The sequence below is a fragment of the Mastigoproctus giganteus genome, chromosome 10 (genome assembly GCF_048544385.1).
Source record: "Mastigoproctus giganteus isolate SK-2022 chromosome 10, ASM4854438v1, whole genome shotgun sequence".
Taxonomy (NCBI): Eukaryota; Metazoa; Arthropoda; class Arachnida; order Uropygi; family Thelyphonidae; genus Mastigoproctus; species Mastigoproctus giganteus.
This window is the reverse complement of record NC_143584.1, coordinates 207,673,490-207,693,145: the sequence shown is the minus strand read 5'-3', so window position 1 is coordinate 207,693,145 and position 19,656 is coordinate 207,673,490. Positions and strand designations below refer to the sequence as shown.

Here is a 19,656-nt window from a genome sequence, read left to right as displayed (position 1 = left end):
GAGTTTCTGGAAGAACCGTATGACCCTTCACAGATACCGACTGACTCGACCACGTTATGAAAAGAGACCATAAATGTTCCTCTCGTCTTGACAAGATTCGAAGCCAGGTTTGTTCTACGCGGTGTGGAAGGACAGCTATAATAACTATGCTACCTGCAAGGATCGACTATTCGTTTGTGAAACCAAGTATGTCGGTCTCATAAGATGATCGTTACATTTTGGCATTCTTCATTTTGTAATTAGTTATTAATTATGTTGCTAGTTATATGGATGTTGTTGACATTTATCATATTCCATTATGTTTTTGAAAAAACAAAGCTAAAATTTTCATTTAAACCACGTTATTTTCCCCATTATGCAAATTGCATTTAATTACACTGTATTTGATATAAATTTATATTTATTTAAAATTTTTCGAAATCCAGATTATACCGTAGTTTAAACTTGTAGTTAATGGTAAATTACTTTTAAAATAATTAAGTAATTTATTTATTATATATTTTTTCCGCAGTCATAGATTCTGTTGGTTGTTACATAAATTTAAAAAGAAAAAATTAACTTTGCTCTCTCGTTTTACAACTTTTCCTGGATTATGCTGTAACCAGATTACATAAATATTCAACGCATGGCTAGAAAGCTCGAGGAACAGCTTTAGTAAGTTACGAGAAGAGATAGAAGAAGAGAAAGAAGTCAGATGGAGCCAAATCAGTGGAGTATAAAGAATACTTCATTTGAATGATGAAGTATCGTTTATACGACACTGTTTTGGCTACATTTCAGACAATTAAACAAACTTCTGAAAGGAACACATTTTGGGTCTCTCTTCGAACCAAACTGTACGTTAAGGACACTAAAATCGGCGTCAGTAATTGAAATCTAAAAGTGCTTCCAGTCGCGGATGAAGAGAATGGCTTCACAGAAAACTGCTCAAAACAACTACTTTGAAGGACAGAAAGCAAATAATTGGCAAGTTTAATTTTTACTTACTGAAAGTTTACATATACCGCCCGGTTTTCTGACTTACCGATTCTTTGAAGTCTACATCTAGCAGCTCTTCGGAGGTCACATTTCCACCATCTAGTTCTTGAGAATAAGTGCAGATCAGCACAGTCTGAAAAGAATCAAAAAACAGTGGGTAATGAGATGTCGTAGATGGACATTTTATTAAATCAAAATGAATATTCTTGGTGGTACTATATTACTATCAATTAACAGTTTCAAATCAGAACCAGAGTTTTTGACACAGATCTATTAATGCTGTCTAATGTGCGTTTTCTGTATAAACTAGGGAGTCGAATAGAAAACTGCATGTACAGTTAGTGCTTCCTGCTCTTTTATCGATAGATGCTTATCTTCCATTTTTTTGTCGCACGCTATTTTCAATAATAAGGCCAAACTAGACCAGAAAAAAAATTCTTTACAGATGGCCATTCTGTGTTTAAGTAACAATGCAATGGCATATAAATGTCTATCACGTGACACAGTGGTGGACTAAAACGGCACGAGGCAATAGTTCTCCCCACCCCAGCCAAGTATGAACTTACCAGGCTATATCTCTAGCATGGTCTAATGTTAATGAGTTTATCCGATTTGTGTGCTAGCCGAGAGACAGTGGAAGAATGTTAATCACAATTCAAATTGGCGCTTCCTTCCCCATTGTGCAAAGGGAGAATGCGCACTGTACAGCATACATCTTGGATAGTTGCACATAAAGACGTCACACAGAAATTTTATTTTCACCTCTCCAAACAACTATTTCATTTATGCACCTGGGTTAACCCTAAAATCTGAAAAAGACCATATGATGACTTTTATGCTGGACCATTCAGATTTTTGCTAACTTTCAAAGAATTTTATGATCTTATTTATATTGATACATTTATAGAAATCTTATTATGTACACTGAATGGTCAGTTTATTAGGTACATCTATATCATCTATATCTTTTTCATGAAAGAGAGCTCAATGATAGCATCTCGTGTTCGTAACCATGCACGTGGGCAGTACGTAATGATGCTCTGGTAAATATTTCATATTATGAATACCCGTGAGAATAAGCTCATCCACTCATGTGTATTATGTCTGAAAATTTTGTGTGTTCATTGTTCGTTTTGCTTGTTTTTCTGAACGAAAACACAAAATTCCGAGAGAAAAAGCCTGTCTTCGCCTGAGACAAACTAACTCAGTCACGGTTTGAAAAAGGCTCAATTCAATTCCCTCCCATGAATGACTTTCAATCGTTGGATATCGTGCCCGACGACCGAACCGGATTCAACTCCTGTCAGCAAAAAGCTGAAAAGTATGTTTAATATGCTCAGAGCATGAGACAATTGAGAAGTGAAAAAGGTTGCCTGGTCTGACGAATCCCGGTTTTCCACTGTTTTACACTTATGAGAGGACCAGAATATGGTGAAAACAGCACGAGTCATGGACTCATCCTGCCATATATCAACAATGTAAACTGGTAGTGGCAGTGGAATAGTGTGTGTGTGTGTGTGTGTGTGTGTGTGTGTGTGTGTGTGTGTGTGTGTGTGTGTGTGTGTGTGTGTGTGTGTGTGGAGTAGGAGGGTGTTCTGTGGTGCACATTGGGTCCCATCAAACCAGTGGAGCAACTTTCGGATTCCACAGGTTATCTGGAAATTATTTTCAACCAGGTGCATCCTTCCATGGCTGCAGCTTATCCATCTGCGAATAGATTCTTCCAATAGGATAATGCACAATGTCACACAGCCAGAATTGTACAAACTGGTTCCAGGAACATGAGAGCGAATTCAGCCTACTGTGGCAACATCCTTTGTCAATATCTCTCACTTTGCAACAACTTTTGAGTCATCGTGGACCAGTATCCCGTACGCTTTTGACACCTCATTGAATTCATTTCACGACGAATCCAGGCTCTTGTGAGGGCTAAATAGGGACATATTCGCTATTAGGAGGTGTTTCTAATAAAGTGGCCATTCAGTGTAAATGACGGTAAAGTAGAAAATCAGCCAGTGTAAGTAAATAAGGAGAAACAATAATAAATCAAAATGGAGCCTTTCTGAGAGATATATACCCTTTTACTGGACTGGAAATTAGGAATATATTCGTAAATCAAAAGAATATACATAAATAGATTATATTATTATAAACATGAAAAAGTGATAAGAAACATTAACGATACCACCAGAGTATTCAGAGGACGTGAGATCGATTGTAACCTCATGTTGCTTGAAAGCAGACTAGAATTCATAAATAGAAATGACATCTATAACATTTAAGTGAAAAGAACTGACCCAAAAAGTCAACAGTAAAAGAATTATGATACCATATAGGAACAGACATGAACCCACCACAGATACTACTGGAAAAATATCAAATTTACCATCCTGGAAAATTATTTCCTATTAAAGCCTAACTTATTTTCAAAGTTTGTATGGAATAACATCCCAGAAACCCAATGGACCAATCTGCAGGTTATTACCCAGATCCAGTACGTTATAAGACAATTTGCTTGAAACCCTAAATGTGAATCAGCTTGCTTATGAAGATATTAATTTCTTTGAGATTTGAGGACCCTCCTGGTATGATGATGAAAAATGATGGCGTTTATTTTTATAGATAAGAGTTCGCACAAAATTTTTATGTTAAATATGAATTTCCAAATTTTATATTCCGGAAAATATGGAGATAGAGAAATTGTGAACAGGTTATTTGCTATTTCGTTGATCAACCTCATGAACCGGTGTTCGTATCCCGGAATATTATTATAAGTTCAACCCCCCCCCTGAACAGCCAGTGGGCTAGGAAGGTGTACAATGTATATATTTTATATACAGCATACAATTTAATACAAATTTTCAATATTTAAAATAATGACATTGTTTAGAAAATTATATTTACTTAATGGTAGTAACGATTAACTTTAAAATAAGATTGATATTAAATTAATATTGTTATTATATATGCAGGTTGTTCTACATATCATTTCTTCTCTAATTGTCATTACAATTTGCTTTTCTTTTACAATATATTTTTTACATTAAATTATTTACATACTATACATTTCTAATATAAATACAGCCCAGATTTTATAGTAGTTCTGGTGATTTGGTCCAGATTTCGTCCATAATTTGGCTTATGTATGTTTTATTTTCTCCAAACTTATATGGATCTGTGGAGAAGGTGTTGAAGTGTTGGATCATGTTACACGGGAGTCCAGGTTAGTGAGCTTCATCCTAAGTGGGGGCTGCCGGCTCTGGTGGTTTCTATTCCTTGCTTTTGGAAGTGAGATAATATCTTCCATCGATGGGGCATCAATCTGACGGGTTAACAGCTTAGAGAATGTGGACAGATTTTTTTTTGTTTATTTATTTATTTATTTTTGATAACAGTGAGCTTCCATGGGGTCATGCCTAGATTGATTAGAAGAATAGATTTCGAGATGGTGAACGGGTTCCCCTCCCAGACGGTTCAGCCACCGCAGAATCCAGTATTCCATCGTCAGGAATCTGTTACCTAGAGAGGTAGGTGCTGAGGACCAGATTTCAGATGCATATAAAGGTATAAGAGTGAGACACCTATCAATGTATTGACAAATCAAATTGATGTTGTGGCAGCCTACGAGCTCCTGGCGGATAGCCCAGAATGCAGTATAGGTCTTCTTCTTTGTCTTGAGGAAGGGATCTTTGAAATTTAAGTCTTCATCCCACATTAGCCCTAGGTCAGTATGCAATGAAACTTTTGGAATTGTCTCGCCATTAACTATAAAAAACAAATAATCCACAAAAGCCTTGCTAGTGTGTGAGTGACCAACCCACAAGTTCCAGTCAATATTGTGAAGTTAAAATCCCTCATTATAAGACACTCTAATTTACTATTTCTCGTTTATATTCTTTTTTTTTTTTTTTCCTGAAAACAAGCATTGAAGCATAAGATGAATTTCACTCGAATTTCGTTTTTCAATTATAATGAAATTTAACCATATATATTTAACCTAATATATATTTCTGCAAGAACGTAGAGCCGACGGCCAGATCGTCTATGCATAATATGCAACTGGGTCTATGTATTTGACTATGTGCCTTACAAGGATACCGTGAATTCTGCAATTCGACATCCTTGAAGTTCTATCTGAATGTTATTTTACAACATTTCTTCGTGAAAATCGTTTGAGTGCATTTCTCACTGCTTTTGTCAAAATCTACAGGATAAAGAAAGTCTCCTATTTTCCATGACCATCTTAATTTCGTGGTTTGATTTATTAGCGAAAATTTTCCTCCAAACATATCAGGCTTTTAATAGATTTCTTAAAGATTTCTTAATATCAGCTGCTTAAGCTAAGAATTTCGGATGACACCAGAAAATGATATACATACAAAACTGCATATGTGTTAGGGTTAAAAATACTAAATTTTCTGTTTATACTCCGAACAACCACATAAGGGTAAAGGAGTTTGCAAGATAGAGCAGAATGCAAGAACATCTCCATATTTAGCAGTCCTGGTAAAACAAATGACTGCAACAATTAAATTTAACCTTATTTTTCAATCTTCACAAATCTTATTTCAAAGATAACACTATAGTTTGGGAGTTTGATTTGATCCTGAAGTCCTCTGTGAAAGTATAGTATAGTGATTTCGCCATTTGTGAGTCATTTGGAGAAGTCTGGGCCCGTTGATGATAGAAGAAATTTGTAAAGTTCTTTTTAATTACAGCTGTAGTTAGTCGATCTCAGGCGGAAGGAGTAGGGTTCCACCTGTGAGTATTTCTGGATTTTTCATCCCACATAACCAGGAAATCGGCCAGTGAATAGACATTTCTGCAGATGTAATTACATAATGGAGCAATATGATCTAAGTCGCTGATGCTTCTAAAAATCAACAACACGACAACTAGTCCTGAAAGCAGGAGATATTCAAAACTCAGAAGCAGCAAGATGTGATTCTTCAGATTTTGGCACTTCAAGATTGGATTGACAGCAGAAGGAAGATATCAGAGAAAACATTTCTCTGATGTCATCCGAGAGAGATTTTTTCAGAGAAAGTTTGTTTCCAACGACCTCGGGCCATTGCCGAGAGTTTGGTAAATCATCCACGTTAATTTTAATTCCACGAACAAATAATAATAAAAACATAATACTAAATATTTTTAGCAAACCTTAATATTGTGGCTTTGCGAGTCCCATGTACTTTAAAAACTCAAGAATCTTGAGTTTTTAAAAACACAGACTACAGGATATATGCAATTTAAAAATGTAAAATATACTGACACTTCATGGCCTTAAATTCCTCAGCCCTTTAACTAACCCATCAAATGTCTCATCTAGCATTTTCACGAACAGACAGACTGCTGTTCAATAAAGCACTGTCGTTTATTTCATCTATTTCGGTAAACTAGCAATGAGTCAATGAAGTTGTAGCCTCCAAATCCTTCAAGGACATTTTTAAATTTATGGCCAAACTCAACTCGATAGAATCATCAATATTCAGTCGGACACCACTACCAAGAAACCTCTATTCGTAGCGCTGCGAATCAATAAAACCACAGTTATGCGTAACACTGATTGCACACTTCGAACGATGGTCTTTCTCTGTTAAAGCTACCAGACACTTCGCAATCAATGACTACACAGGAATTTTGAACTGTACGCCTAAATTGCTTAAACCTTCTCCCCTTCCCAAGGTCATGCTTTAAAGATTAAAGGGAGAAAGACATAGCTCTCTATGCTTGTCTGTGTTCATATTTCTGATGTTTACATTAATGGTTGGTTGACTATTTTTATAGTTGTGGCAGCATGCAGGTGTCGATACGTACAGCTGTCAAACTTTATAATTCATGGCTATAAACTCTTTTCTGGAATTATTCTCATAATTGGCGATCAAATACTTGAAGCCCAGAAATTTAAATTTATAAATTCTCGTTTAAAGTTTCGCACTTTGGTTATAGTAAGTTTAAATGTCCACCTCATAAACCAGGGTTTTGTTGTTTCAGTAGGGTTTTGGGACCGTCCTACCCTCGCCTGAGACAGACTAACTCAGCCACCTTGTGGAAAAGGCTCATAAAAGTATCTCACTTCATCGACTGGACTCGAACTCGAACTTTCCACCCGGTCTGAGGAGGAGGGCAATCCAACCAACAGTGCTACCCCACGAGGACATAAACCAGGGATTCCCAACGGGGTTTAAGTTGATCATCTTGGGATAAATCGTCTTGAGAGAGGGATCGATACATGACAAGGGGGTTGAATGGGGATAAACCGGCAAATTATATAATAATAATAATAAATATAAAGAATATATAGTAATATATGATTTAAAAATATAACTATGGACGTAAAGGTAAACTGAAGCCATTATCAATCCACTCCAATATGGAAGCCTTCTCAACGATTCAAGTTGAGGGAAATGGACCATAATCTGCCATGCACAGATCGACCGTATTTAGCAGTCAGAGGCTTGAACCCCGGTCTACTAAAAGAACGTATGATTCTGCACTCCCACTCCTGACCAGTCGGCTACAGTATCGTAAATTACAAACTACAGGGAACCACTTTTGTTAACTTCCCCAGATCTTATCCAGTGGAAGCTGGATTCTGCCATATTAATAATTTATTGAGAAACACAAGAAACAGGCTGAGGGCAGGGGCGTCAGAATATCGGAACGTGGGGACCTGAGGATCAAATTAAGTAATTTTAGCCTGGATGCTGCACAGCTTATTGCATGAGTTGTAGTAGAGTTTTAGGAGCATTAGCGACTAAGGCCATTTGCTCCGTTTATATTGTTTGTAAATTGCGTGTTTTCTGAGGTCGATTTTCTATTTTGCTCAATGAAAAACCGGAGTTTCTGGGAGAAAAAATTATGCTACCCTCTCCGACTAACTCAACTACGTTGTGAAAAAAAGCACATAAATTCCTCCCGTCATCGACGGGACTCAGACTTAGGTCAGATCTTTTCCATCCGGTGTGGGTAGGACGGCGATCCAACCAACAGTGTTACCCATGAGGGCACAGCTTGTTTCAAATCATCAGCCACAACTCCAGTCAAGTGCATTGTCAAACATTGTCAATCATCCTTTTAATTTATGTTTTTCTAAATCTAAATATGTTTATATAATTATATGTACACTCTTATATGTACACTCTTCTATAATTATACAGTTATTTACACTCTTCTTCTAGCCAACCAGCTGTACAGGGTACAGCTGGTTGGCTAGAAGGGTAAAATCAAACTTAATAATAAAATTTCTGTTTATACTCCGGGACGACCAAACGGTCAGAGGAATTCACAAATAGACAGAATACAAGAAACAGCACCGTATTTAGCAGTCACGGGGTTGAACAACGGTCACTCCAAGTACGTGTACTCATGCACCCGTGCGATTGACCACTCGGCTACAGCGGCAATAATCACGAACTGATTGTTATTTATTGGTTTTTCTTATAATCCATCCATCAAAATTAAAATGGGTGTATTTTTTGGATGAGGGAAAAATTCGTTTTTTTAAAGGGGTCAGCAGGTAAAAAAGGTTTTGGGAATCCCTGTCATAAACCATGTTTTAGTGATTTAATACCGCTTCGAATGGCCCATTTTGAATCTTCTGAGAACTGTCGTTTGTGTCTTCTCTACTCAGAACTTATATTTACTCTGTACCCGTGGTCATATCCTTTTCCAAATTATTGTAACTTCCTTTGATTTAGGATTTTTACCAGAAACAAGGAAGTGAATAACACGTAACTATTTCTCCTTTTGATTTTTATAGGCGCATCCCAATCGCTCTGCCATGCTTAGAAAACATCGCTGCAAATCATTTTTCGGGAAGACTTTTTAGTAATGTTGTCTCATAGCTCTGAATGTCTTCAATGAGTCCAAAATAAAACTCTATCAAGGAGTTTCTCAATTATAGGAACACGAAAATCTCATGGTGCCAGATCAGGCTACTGAGCGTGGATGTTTCTGTACTGGTATTTTTTGGGACTGAAAAAATGCCAAAGCTTCGTTTATTTATTTATTTTTTTTAATGAATGCCTTCACACAAACTTTTCAGGATTGAAGATAAAATACTTGATTCATTATTGTGGAAGAGCAAGCAAGAAAGCCAGACTTGGTGGATAGTGGATTACGCGGTAATGTAGTAGTTTTTTTCTTTTTTTTTTTTTTTTATGAAAACTCCAAACACGAGAGATATTAGAACCTATAGTACTTGGTACCGTGCATAGATTGGAGGTTGAGAAGATGAAAGAAGATATTTGTTGACACTAGACTTGAACTTCTGTAGACTGTAATTTTCAGGAAATACGTATGAAGGAAGGTTGTTTCAGAAAACGGCAGTTGAATGAATAAACGAGGAAGAGAAAAGTTGGTTCTGTGAGTTTGAAGTTGGACAGCAAATGGATGTTGGTTGGTGGCGGCTCATGTTCTGAAAGACTGTTTTGAAAGAGAGAGCGGGAATTATAGAAGACAATTCAGAAGAACAGTGCCCATGAAAGTATCTATAGAAAAGGCATGTAGCAGAAACAGTACGCCTGAGACAGAGAGTGGAGAGACTCTGATAGAGGTGAGTCATTAATTAACCTAACTGCCCTCTTCTGAATGGAATGTAGAAGCTTGAAAGAGGTTTTGAGGGCACCGTCCCAGATGTAGGAACAATATTCCATGGTAGGGCGGATTTGCAATTTGTACAGAGTGAATAGCTGTTTGGAAGAAAAGTAACGCCGAAAGCGAAAGAAAAAACCAAGTTTTTAAGATACAGAGGAAGCAGTATTTGTTATGTGCTTGTGCCAAGAGAGTTTAGAAATCAGGGTAATCCCCAAAACAGATATATCATCTTGCCAAGAAATCAGAGTGTCACCAAAGATAAGCATAGGAGCAGATGAATCCTTTTTGCGACATATAAGACAGGACCGAGTTTTATAAGGATTGAAATCAGCTAAATTGTCTTTGCTCCACTGGAGAATTACTTAGAGATTAGAATTTAATGAATTGGTTGTGGATATTGAAGAAGTTGAAGCTGTTTGAGCAGAGCAAGGTTTCTCAAACTGGAAAGTTGAATGAAATGTGCTATCATCAGCAAAACTATGGATAGGATTTCCGGTCAATGGAAGAAGATCATTAATATAAAAGAGGAAAAGAGTGAGGGAAAGAACTGAATCTTGGGGAACACCAGCATGAGTGGAGAAGTTAGAAGACAGAGAGTCATCTACTATCACCCTCAGTGAGCGGTCAGAGAGAAAACTGGCGATAATTGGATGGGAGGGATTTGTCACCCTTTTTAGGAACTGGCTGGATATGAGCAAATTTCCAAGCAAAAGGAAAAGCACCTTTGGAATAAGAAAGTGAAAAAAGGCAGCAAAGAACAGGAGTAAATTCAGGAGCACAGGTTTTGAGAACAAGTGGAGAAATACCATCAGGACCTGGAGCTTTCTTAACATCAAGATTCGTTAAAATCCTTCTGTCATCATTTTGACGGAAGACACAGAAGACATTGAATGGGTGTGCTGGGAATGGTGAGAGGTGTTTTACCAAGATCATTAATACATGAGTTAGAAGAAAAATGGGATGCTAGCAGGTCAGCTTTATCCTTGGCTGAAGTGACAATAGAACCATCTGGTTTTGACAGAGGTGGGAGCAGAGATGGGCAAAAGTTGCAGCCAGTAGCTTTGGCAAGAGAACAGAATGCTCGGCTACCATTTGGACAAGAAGCAAGTTTTCTACTCTTAGCCTGTTCGAAATTTAGTTTACACTTATTAATAACTGCTTTACTTGTGAGCTTTGGTGTAGGCAGAAAATGAACTTGGAGATTTGGATACAAGCCAATTACAATATGTAACATTCTTCTCTTGAACAGCCTTAGCACAGTTATTGGAAAACCAAGGTTTAGATAAAGGACGAGATTTTAAAGTAAGTGGAGTGTGGGATAAAGGATTCCATTCTTACAAGAATAATTTCACTGACACGATCTGAGCAAACATTGACATCAGAAGTTTTGAAACAGTAATCCAACCAAGGAAAAGAAGTAAAGAAATTTCGCAGGTGCAACCCCTTTTGCATTCTTGTAATGCCAAACAACACGAGGTTGGGAATAGCCATGAGATAACGGCTCCATTGGAGAAGGGACAATCACCAAGTTGTGATCTGAGGTGCCTAAATTACCACTCACTTCGACCGTGTACTTAGAAGGGTTGTTTGTGAGAAAAAGATCAAGTGTGTTGGCTGTATGGTTAGGATTGTCCGGTATTCTGGTAGGTAAATGAACAATCTGTGCTAGGTCATTAGTAATTGCAAAAGATTCAGCATCACGACCAGCTGGGTCTGTGTGACTAGAAAACGGAAGCCAGCTGGAGTTGTGGACATTAAAATCACCAAGGAAAATTATTACCTCACTGTTAGGAAAGTTGGATTGGAGAAAGTCAAGTTGCAAAGAGAGGAAGTCAAAGAGTTCAAAGTGATTGGTGGAATTGGTAGAACGGTAGAGACAACAGACGAATTTGACAGAACGAGGTTCACGCGTTCGAGCACACGTGAGTGAGAAATATGGTATTGTTTTTATATCTATATCTTGTAAACTCCTCTTCTCTAACCACGTGTCTGTCCCGGAGCATAATAAGCAGAAAATTTCTTCTTATTAATTTTTAAAATTCCTTTAATACCGAAAAGGAGATAAACGTGGTTGGCGTTTTGTTTCAAGGTTATACCGAAACACCAAGTTTCATCAGATATCGGGTTCATCCAAATTTTTTTTTGAAAGGTCTGAACAGATTTATTTTCTTCGCAGTACTCGTTCGTCGCTGGGATTTTTCGACACCATCCTGTTACAGGATTTCTCATGGTCAATTTTCAGCGAAAATAAAGTTTCTCTCGAGTTCAACTCATATTCCGATGATTATTTCTCACCATTCCAGCCATATTTTGCGAATTTTATTCAGTTGTCGAAGATGTTGGATCGCCTACGCATTGTTTGTCCCCATAAACTCGTTGTAACTTTTTTATGGGGACGGAATTTCTGCAATTCGATTAAAATTTTAATGTTGATTCTCTGTTCTAACAGTCAAGTATCAACAGAAGTGTATATCTTACATTTGGTTTATTGTTTCTAGATTGTTCGTCCATTTGAAATCTCGTTTGCATTGCGCAGGGATATGGTAAATATTCTTAAAGGGCACGTTCATATATCACCGTCTTCCATCTCCCAGGTGTTTATCACAACACACTCGACAGACCATTCTACGAAGTGTTTGCACTCCCACACTAGCGGAGAAGTTTTAAAATCTGGTGAAAATCAATCCTGTTCCCTCTAGCTTATAACATCCCCGTTAACACCTTATGCATGCTGGCAGTTCATTATCACTTCCGTTCTTGCAGACTTCGTACGACCCCGGGGTCACATAACTGTCTGATACCTTTCCCGAGTCCCGCGTCACGTGTTGCTACATAAACTGCTGTTGCTTCTGGAATTAGGTGGTGTAGGTGTGCACGTGGATCACTAGTTGACCAGCAGACGTCGTATTGTTCTTTGATATCTTAACACGTTAGATGTTCCAGCGAAGAGAGAAATGGTGGTCTTCGCGCATGTGCGAATAAAAATTAACGAATCTCATCAGCAATTTTTACCAAAAATTTGCTCTTTGCTGTAAGGCTACTTCTTTTACATTTTAAGCTCAATCAACAACTCAAACGGATAGTATTATGGAATAAATTATCTTAATTTATCATTTATTTCATAATTATTGTGCCCTCGTGGTAGCACAGTTGGTAAGATTGCCGTCCTCACCACATCGGGTGGAAAAGACCTGAGTTCGGATCCGGTCGATGATGTGAGGAATTTTTATGGGTCTTTTTCACAACGTGAAAAATGCCTGAGTTAGTTAATCTCAGGCGAGAGTAGCATGGTTTTTCTCTCGGAAATTGGGCTTTTCGTCCAACAAACAGAAAATCGACTTCAGAACACAGGTAATTTACAGACGATATACACGGAGCAACGTGGCCAATGCTCCTAAAACCCAACAACCAACTATAATTACTCTTTCCCTGTGTTTGTTGTAGTAATACTCGTGTTACTGGAAAAGTTATGTGACGTTATATTTCAGTAGCGACGTCTATCTTCGACAATTATTGATGTATTGGTATCCTCTACTCAAATTCTGTCCTGCTATTTTCACTCAACAGTACATATTGTTTCGATTGACAAAGGATTATTGCTTTCATCAAAAAAGGAGAATAATAAAAATCATTCCTAAATAGAGCAAGAAAATTTTTTCGCTCTACTTATTTTACTGCACCTTGAATGGACTTTCTTGCTTTAGTCAGTGATAAGATTAGTGCACGTGCATAGGGGTGTAGAAAAAATTCGTTTCCTTTAAATTTGTCATTCTTTATCTTCTTTATTTCCAAGTCTTATACATTTGTCAGACTAGATGTTTTCTTCTGTTCGGCTGGTGTTTTTAGATATCATATCGACATTCTGCCTACTAGACTAATAACTGTAATTGGCATTTTATCTAGAGTAATAATTTTAAATAGTTTGCTTTCTGATAATCAACTTCCAAATTGCCCAGGTAAACGATCTCTCTTTGTACACAGCATTCGGTCAAAATATAACTAAGCTCCTTTTTCCAGATGACCGCAAAAGCTTATCAGACACGTCTGGGACTGTCATTTTCATTATTCAAGATTTATTTGTTTGGAGAATTAACCATGACATCCAATGATTTTACCATAGCAAGAACGTATTTAAGTAGTACTGATCTGTAAGGTATCTAAATCATTGTCATACCTAAAATACACTGCTCGGCAAAATTAATAGAACACGTAGAAAATGTAGTGTAACTCGTGCAGCTTGCGATGAAGAGGGACAAAATTTACTATGGTGGTGGTGTACTAAAGAATAACTATGAAATGAGAGGACAGCGACAAACGTCGGGCAGATATAAGGGGCATTTATTGGGATTGTATAAGAAATTCCCTAAGGTCACATTACAAAAGTCGATTCAAGATGCTTAATAATATGATCACATGACATCAGTACGGCGTATGATCCCTCCAACGACTAAACAGGCCTAACGGCCGTGTACCATGCTCAATACAAGGGTGTCTATAAGATTCTGTGGCAAAAAATTCCATTCTTCTACCAGCGCAGACCTTAGCTCACCAAGTGACCGAGCAGTTGGCTGTCGGCGTGCAGTGGGACACCCGAGGGCGTCCTACACATATTCGATTGGATATAAGTCTGATGATCGTGCTGGCCACGGTAGTTGTTGGATATCTTCAGTTTCAAGATATTCCTCCACCACTTGAGCTCTATATGCAGTGGCGTTGTCGTGTCTGATAATTAAATCTGGACCAACCGTACCCCTAAAATGTCGTACATAGTGTGTTCGAGGTCTGTTCTCGGGGCCTCTGCGCAGTTACGGTACCCATACTCATTGAATACTGGGAACTTGGAGTTTAGGAAGGCCACAGCTAATAATATTACAACTGTACACTATCCGTTTTTGTAGAAGATCTGGGGTTGTTTTTCGCGGTTTGGACTTGCACCATTCTGTGTCGTTCCTGGAACAATGAATGGCATGCTATACATTGACAACGTATCAGAAATTATGCGATTTCTACACTCTGGCATCTGTATTGGGGGACATTGGGAGGCATTCATTTGATGCATTCATTCGCCTGCCCAAAGCTACCCCCTTAACCCCACTAAATCCTTTGGGATTAATATCGTTCATTCCAGTGGGCTCAATGGATTCAAAATGGATCCAGTGGTTCCAAAAAATACGTCATTTTTATAGGAGATATTCTTTTTAAATTAATAGACTGATAAAGTCGAGAAGCATGTAATCTCCTGGCTTTTTGAAAGGTGCTATTACATAATTACGCAATCATGCAATAAAGAACATTTTGAAACATAAAATACGCGTATTTTAATTTACACAAAAAATGAAATTATTCATACAATAATGCTTATGTATATATTCTTCCTCAGAGATTTTGACATACCTTTCAGAGAGATAACCTAATAACATATCGAATCTACTTCTTTCTATGAACCCTGTAATTGCATCTGATAAACAACCAATTCCTTTTATGAAAAGTGGAGGGTCACCACCCGTATCCGAAATATTCATGAGCAGTTTATATTACGTTACATTATTAGGTTCCACCCACATATTTAATCTCGTTGCATTTGTCTCCTAAAACTAATCAAGCCATACAAATGCTATTTAGCGATTCACGGGGACACAATGTTTAAACATGGTCAGTTGATCACAATTTTCGAAACATAAGACCACTCTGATCCTACGTAGTATTTGCAAAGCATATAAAAAGTGAGGGGTGACGGGGTGGGAGAATCTCAGGATGATGGATGGAAGCTAAGAACAAGTGATCAATATTAAAGGTAGAATTACTATTAGCTTTTATTTCAGGAATAATTTATGAAGCGCTAATGTCCTCTGTCTTTATAAATATTAATCAGCCAACATTTCACACACGTTTCTTATGTGGACTGCCAGAATTAGTAACAGGGAGCTTCCCGAAATATTGCCGCTTACAAAACGAGTTTAAAGCAGTTGTAAATATGATATTTGACCTCGCTGGACCTATTTAGTAAGGTCAAATAGCACAGCGCGGATGAGAATTAATTTTCTTTTACAAATGTTGTCCAACAACGAAGTCATGATGGCTTAATAAACAAAGCAACGAGTTCTCTTCATTAATAGAATGTCCAACATTTTTATAGTGCAGAGGAGAAAGCTTATCTTGGCTTCATCGGCGAAGGTTTCTCTGATGGATTTTGATATACTCCGTTGAAATAACGCATTTGCACTTTAACAGCACAAACACCGAGATGGTGGAAACAAGATGTAAGAAGATAATAGCCGGACGGGCTCCGAAGATAGGTTGAGCCACGTACAGCCGTTGTATATCCCGGGTGGAAAATGTCCTGCCACTTCTCTCGACTACCGCACACGTCTACAAGGGTGACACAAGTCTGGAAGGCTTTGACACTCGAATAGAATTGGTAATGAAAATGTAAAACGGTCTAGCAGTCGACTAGTTAGTTGAATTTCATCGCTGGGGTGCAGTGAGCCACTTCAAACTCCTCGTGCTTGGCGGTGATTCAGGTGGAAAGAGACGACCTGTCACTCTCCAGATATCAGAAGCAGATAGCAACGAAAGTCAAACTGCTGTGCAGGTTTTCGACCTGCCCAGCGTATCGATTTCTTGCCAGTAGTTCAATAAATATTGCCTCGAATGATTTCGATAGAGGGTCGCTCTTGACTGAGACGCATTCGATACTTAGAATGTCCCCAATCTCCCCTTTATCGTTAATCTTTTGGGTTTGTCACTTTCTCGCCAGTCGAATGGCATGTTTGCTGCATCTGGCGAGCCATGTAATCATGTGTTTGTGATATATATAAAAAAAGAGGATAGTTTCATTGTGTCCAACAGTGATTTAACATGCAAAATATCGGTTGTTTCAATTATATTTTCTTTTGTGTTATTCCAAGCATAAGAAATGATTTCTTGGTGATAGAAGCAAACGTTATAGAAGGGTATTTACCTGAATCACGTGATGGTTGAAAGTATCGATAAGAGGTCAGAGACACAGCACACAATCCAGTTTTAGCCCCCGTTCTCCCCACCTTCTCCATGCTGTTGATATTAGTCTCTTCCGAGATGTCATTTGTCGTGAACATGAACTTCGACTCTCGCTTTGTAGCCTCCTCCGATATCGTCCCAAAGACGTTGGACAAGAAATGGCTGCAAATCGGAGAGATAACGGCAAATAGGTCGAATTGTGTCAAGATTTTTCTCGGAGTTTACAACGGTAAACAGGAACAGGGCGCCATGTTGAGATAAGGTTCCACTGAATGGACGCCAAGGTTAGAGGGAAAATGACGTAAAAATGCGTTTCTCAAGGCAAAGAGTAAGAAACACAGGGGATGCTTTCAGGAGGGGTGCTTTATTCATATACAATTTGTGTAATTCTTGAAATCAGTTTAATAGTTCAAAGCGCTTCAATTTTCATAGTATGGGTGCGTATCTGTACATGAGATGGGTGAAAACACGTGTAAATGATCACAAGTGTGAGAAAGGTCAGTAAATGGAATTATGCGACTTTGGTAAACAACCCTGATGTTATGTGCGTTAGTATTGTGACGAACGCAGATAAAGCTAACGTGATGCCCTCTAGCGTGTACGAGGCATTTATATGCGGGCTATTTATGCTCGTACGTGATTATATCAAGGTTATCTATTAAGATTGCCTTCCAAATTTCATGAATACTGCTTTATAGCAGCTGGTCAGTGAAGACGGGGGTTGTTTTCGATTGCTTAGAATTTGCTCGAGGGAAGAAAGGCCGTAAGGTGACAGCAAGATGTATGTCGCGATACCATGGGGTGTCGCGTTTTTCACAGAGCTAAGGATAAAAATTAAAATAAAATACAAATAGACTGATGGATAAATATATTTCTGTGCAAAATAAAAACATTCATTTAGTTAATTTCATACATTATTAAAATAATGCAATAATTAACGTTTTCTTAGGAAAAAATGCAATAATTTTAATTTGTACCGAGGTAATAAAGGATATGTAAATTGTATATTCTAAGTATTCAATTGTCTGTTTTTGCGATGAACTAGAATTTCTGGATTATAAAACCATTCCTATCCTCCAGTTAAAAACCACTATTACATGAGATTCCTCCAACTCCTTCCATTGGAAATCTAGGCAGATGCATTATGTGAATATATATATTTTTAGTAGGAGGAAGACCACGATTGTAACAGCGGTTATAACTGTGGTCTTTCCCTACAATGTGGAAAAGGTCTAGTTCCAGTTCGTCTCAATGGGTCCTAGTGAGAACGTTATCGAACTATGGCTGAATTAATAAGTGTCTAAGTTTTTGAATCACCGTTTTTCCCATCTACCCTTAAGAGGCTCTACACTGTCGAGTTTTAGATGCTCAATTGAAATACCCCTCGCTATAATTCGGAATTGTTTGACCTGTAAACCCTCCACCACTCTCACCTTTCCTTTATGCTACACAGATTCAACACCTGCCTGGACTTGATCAGGAGCTAGGAACTGTCTTGTTTCTTTCAAGCAGTTTTGATAAGCAGCACAACTCCTGTGTCTCCTTTGAACTCACTGTACTCACCATAATGAAATTCTTACTTATCCCCTCTTTCGAGTTGCCACCATCTTTCAGTTATTCATACAATATTAGTGTCAATTGATCTGATCAGAAGCTCAAGCATTACTATCAAGTTCGGTGTTGTATTTTTTTAGTTTTTACTACCCTGCTACATCCTTTATAGTTATTAACTCGTCTTTCTGTTATAGCATGTAACTGCTGGAGAGTATTGTGTCCAATTCATTAGGTTTTATCATGTTTATAGAATTACGAAGTATCCTACAAATACTTTGCACTTGTGTGCTTATTACAAAAGCACAATATACCCGGGGGGGGGTGCAGGTGTAACTCTGGTCGTTCTTAAATTGAATCTTTCCAGAGACTTCCCTATCCCGTCCTTCCAATTAGCAATTAAAAGTTAAGATCTCCTCTGTGGCATCGGCAAAGACCATTGCGCCTCTCCTGTTCCAAGAGAGAGGTACAAGAGTCTTTGCGAGATTAAAAAGCAACAACAAGAGTCTTTGTTGTTGCTTTTTAATCCCAAAAACTTGAGATTTCGTGGGGAAAATGCAGCCCTTCCCCCAATTTTGAATCAGTCGTTTACACGCACTGTTTGGAAGAATTATAACTATTATGATAACCATGGGAAGCTTATACTGGGACGGCCACAGTTGCCAGAAGTTTCCAACTGTACTGTAACCTTTTTTTTTCAGCTGATATACTAGCACAGTTTACTGTGGACAGAGCATTTTTCTGAGGTGGTATATTGCCTTGACCTCTCAGTGTGTATATCCATTTACATATACGTCACCATAGGACTTCAGTCATTATGTCAAGAGCTGTCAACCCTCCGAATCTTCCAAACATTTGCATTGAATTGTACAGAAAAAAAGAAAACCGAATCAGATAGGTTGTTCAGCGTAGTAAATTATAAATGAATTAGCGCTGTTGTTTATTAGTAAACTCGAATATATTGCTGGAAGATACTTCGGATATTTGAAATAGTAGTCTGAAGTTATATTACGATTTATCATTTAAATTATACCTGGATATTGGACAACCGGTCTCTCCCTAACTGTTCACTGCAGACGAAAGTACTCGGTCCTATGTAATCTAACTTCTCCATTAATGCCGGTGTTCTTAAAAGTTCTTTCATTGACTGGAAATCCTATCCATAGTTTTGCTGATGACAGCACACCACATTTTCCCTTCCTGTTTGAGAAGCTTTGCTCTGCACAAACAGCTTCAACTTCTCGAATATCCACCGCTGATCTCCAGGTAATTTTCCAGTGAAGTGAAGAAACCTTAGTCAACTGCAATTCTCATAAAACTCAGTCCTGTTTTATTTCAGCTAAAAAGAGTCTGCTGCCTCTATGCTCGCTCATCTTTGATGACATTCAGATTTCTAGGCAAGGTCACATATCTGTATTAGGGATTGCCCAGAGTTCTAATCTCTCTTGGCATAAGCACATCCAAATATTGCTTCCTCTGCATCTAAAAAAACTGGACTTTCTTTTCTGCCTTTGGCGTTACCTTTCTTCT

At 38.0% G+C, this 19,656-nt stretch overlaps 1 protein-coding gene across 2 annotated transcripts in view; it reads right to left on the bottom strand.

The window, feature by feature from the left end:
• The window catches only part of nolo (ADAMTS-like no long nerve cord), a 192,637-nt gene that overhangs the window by 139,620 nt on the left and 33,361 nt on the right, over positions 1–19,656 (bottom strand). For both annotated transcript variants that reach the window (XM_090383741.1, XM_090383742.1), the window contains exon 2: positions 1,025–1,111. In XM_090383741.1, the coding sequence (XP_090239867.1) occupies positions 1,025–1,111 (87 nt within the window). The remainder of the gene's footprint in view (positions 1–1,024; positions 1,112–19,656) is intronic.